At 35.9% G+C, this 1899-nt stretch overlaps 1 protein-coding gene across 1 annotated transcript; it reads left to right on the top strand.

Annotated features, from left to right (window-relative positions):
• The first annotated feature begins 862 nt into the window (after nucleotides 1–862).
• On the top strand, nucleotides 863–1460 carry LOC110697535. The gene is made up of 2 exons (XM_021874900.1): nucleotides 863–964; nucleotides 1062–1460. Exons 1-2 carry the CDS (start codon nucleotides 863–865, stop codon nucleotides 1458–1460), a joined length of 501 nt encoding a protein of 166 aa, XP_021730592.1.
• The last annotated feature ends 439 nt before the right edge of the window (nucleotides 1461–1899 follow it).

Genomic DNA, 1899 nt, shown 5'->3' with positions numbered 1-1899 from the left:
TGTAGGTTTTGGTGATGGTGGAGTGAAGGTTAAGAGGGCAGCAACTACGAATATGACTTTGAAACCCGGAACACATACAACCAAAATCACGAGGGTATTACCAAGAGATAAAATAAAATAATATAAAGATAAAATAAAATAAAATAACTTAAAAATAAAATCAAAAGAAATTAAATAAAATAAAATAAAGAAAACAAATATGAAAATAAAATAAAATAATAAAATGAGAGAAACTAGGAATTATTAACTAAAAATACGAAAATAAACTAAAAACTATTAAAAACTACTAAAATACTCAAAATAAAGATAAAAGACGAGAATAAGCAAATAAAAGAAATAAAGGACAAAATGGGCTAAATTATTGGAAAATAAGCCGGAAAGCGAGTCAATAAACACCCTAAAAGTGACATAAAAGTCACTTATCAAGGCCCTCCACCCGGATTTGATCCAAAGACTCAAGTTGATAATTCCTATTCACAATCCTCTTCTTCTAGGACTAATTTGGAGGAAATCATTGAAAATCAAACAAAGTTGTTGAGCACTTACATGACCGTAAGTGACAAGAAATTCAATGAGGTGATGACTCATAATAAGATGCTTGAAAACCAAATTTCTCAACTTGCCAATGCTTTGAAAGACCATGCTAGTCCTTCTTCTTTACTTTTGCCAAGGCTTAGATCCCAAGAGACCCATGAATGCTATTGTTACAAGAAGAGGTGAGAGTGGAGAAAGAGATTGTGAAACCCAAGCTTCCATATCCACAAAAATTCATGATCCATAAGTGGATGAACAATTTGGAGGATTTATTGCTATGCTTAAGCAACTTCATCTTTCTTTACCTTTTACCGAAGTTGTTACCCAAATGCCCAACTATGAAAAATTCCTCAAAGACATTTTAAGTGGAAGAAGGTCTTATGATGTGGTGGAGACGGTCAACTTGACTGAGAATTGTAGTGCAATTATAGTAAACAAGATGCCACCCAAGTTGAAAGATCCCCGAAACTTCTCTATCCCTTATGCCATTAACAAGATGCAAATTGATAATGCCTTATGTGACTTAGGAGCTAGTGTTAGGGGAACTTATGCCTTCCAAAATTACCTTGCAATTGGCCGATAGGTCAATTAAAATTCCTAAGGGGAAGGTTGAGGATATTCCTTTGAGAGTAGGGAAGTTTGTGATTCCGGTAGATTTTGTGGTTCTTGAAATGGATGAAGATGATACCATTCCCATTATTCTTGGTATACCTTTTCTTGTTACCTCGGGTGCTATGATTGATGTTAAGAGTGCAAGAATTTCACTCAAGGTAGGAGATGAGTTTATTGAATTTGACTTGAATGAAAGCATGAAGTATCCATGTTCTTCTTTAGAAAATTTCATGTTAATTGATTCTCTTGATCTTGTTGTATCTTCCATGCATGAGCACTTGCTCACTTATAATGATCCTCTTGAGAATGTCTAGTTGAACAAGGATAAGATATGTGCTCCAAGGAAGTGGAAATGTATGAGGATTTCCTAAATTGAAGCATTGAGGAAGTGGATGAGCATATGTGCATGAATATCTCAAGCCAAGAAGCTTTGCAAGCCGCCACTTCAAAGAAAGGTAAAGGTGTACCAATGGTTGAGCTTAAACCTTTTCCATCGCATCTTAGGTATGAATTTTTGGGACCCAACTCTACTTTCCCCGTCATTGTTAGCTCTGCTTTGAGTGAGCACCAAGATCAAAAGTTATGTGTTGTTTTGAGAAAGCATCAAGGTGCTTTGGGATATACCATTGATGACCTCAAAGGTATAAGCCCTACTTTGTGTGCACATCACATAACTCTTGACGAGGGTACTCTACCATCCATTGAGAGGCAACGAAAGCTACTTCCCCAAATGGGAGAGGTAGTGAAGAAGGA

This window comes from Chenopodium quinoa, unplaced genomic scaffold, assembly GCF_001683475.1.
Source record: "Chenopodium quinoa cultivar QQ74 unplaced genomic scaffold, ASM168347v1, whole genome shotgun sequence".
NCBI classification, from domain to species: domain Eukaryota; kingdom Viridiplantae; phylum Streptophyta; class Magnoliopsida; order Caryophyllales; family Amaranthaceae; genus Chenopodium; species Chenopodium quinoa.
The sequence above is the reverse complement of the archived record's forward strand: the minus strand, read 5'-3'. Positions and strand labels throughout refer to the sequence as shown.

What these genes read in the sequence shown, in the direction of transcription:
- LOC110697535 (XM_021874900.1), top strand. Translation starts at nt 863, where the DNA reads ATGCCCAACTATGAAAAATTCCTCAAAGACATTTTAAGTGGAAGAAGG. An exon ending in AGAATTGTAGTGCAATTATA is followed by an intron (nt 965 to 1,061) that starts GTAAACAAGATG and finishes TATGTGACTTAG; the next exon opens with GAGCTAGTGTTAGGGGAACT.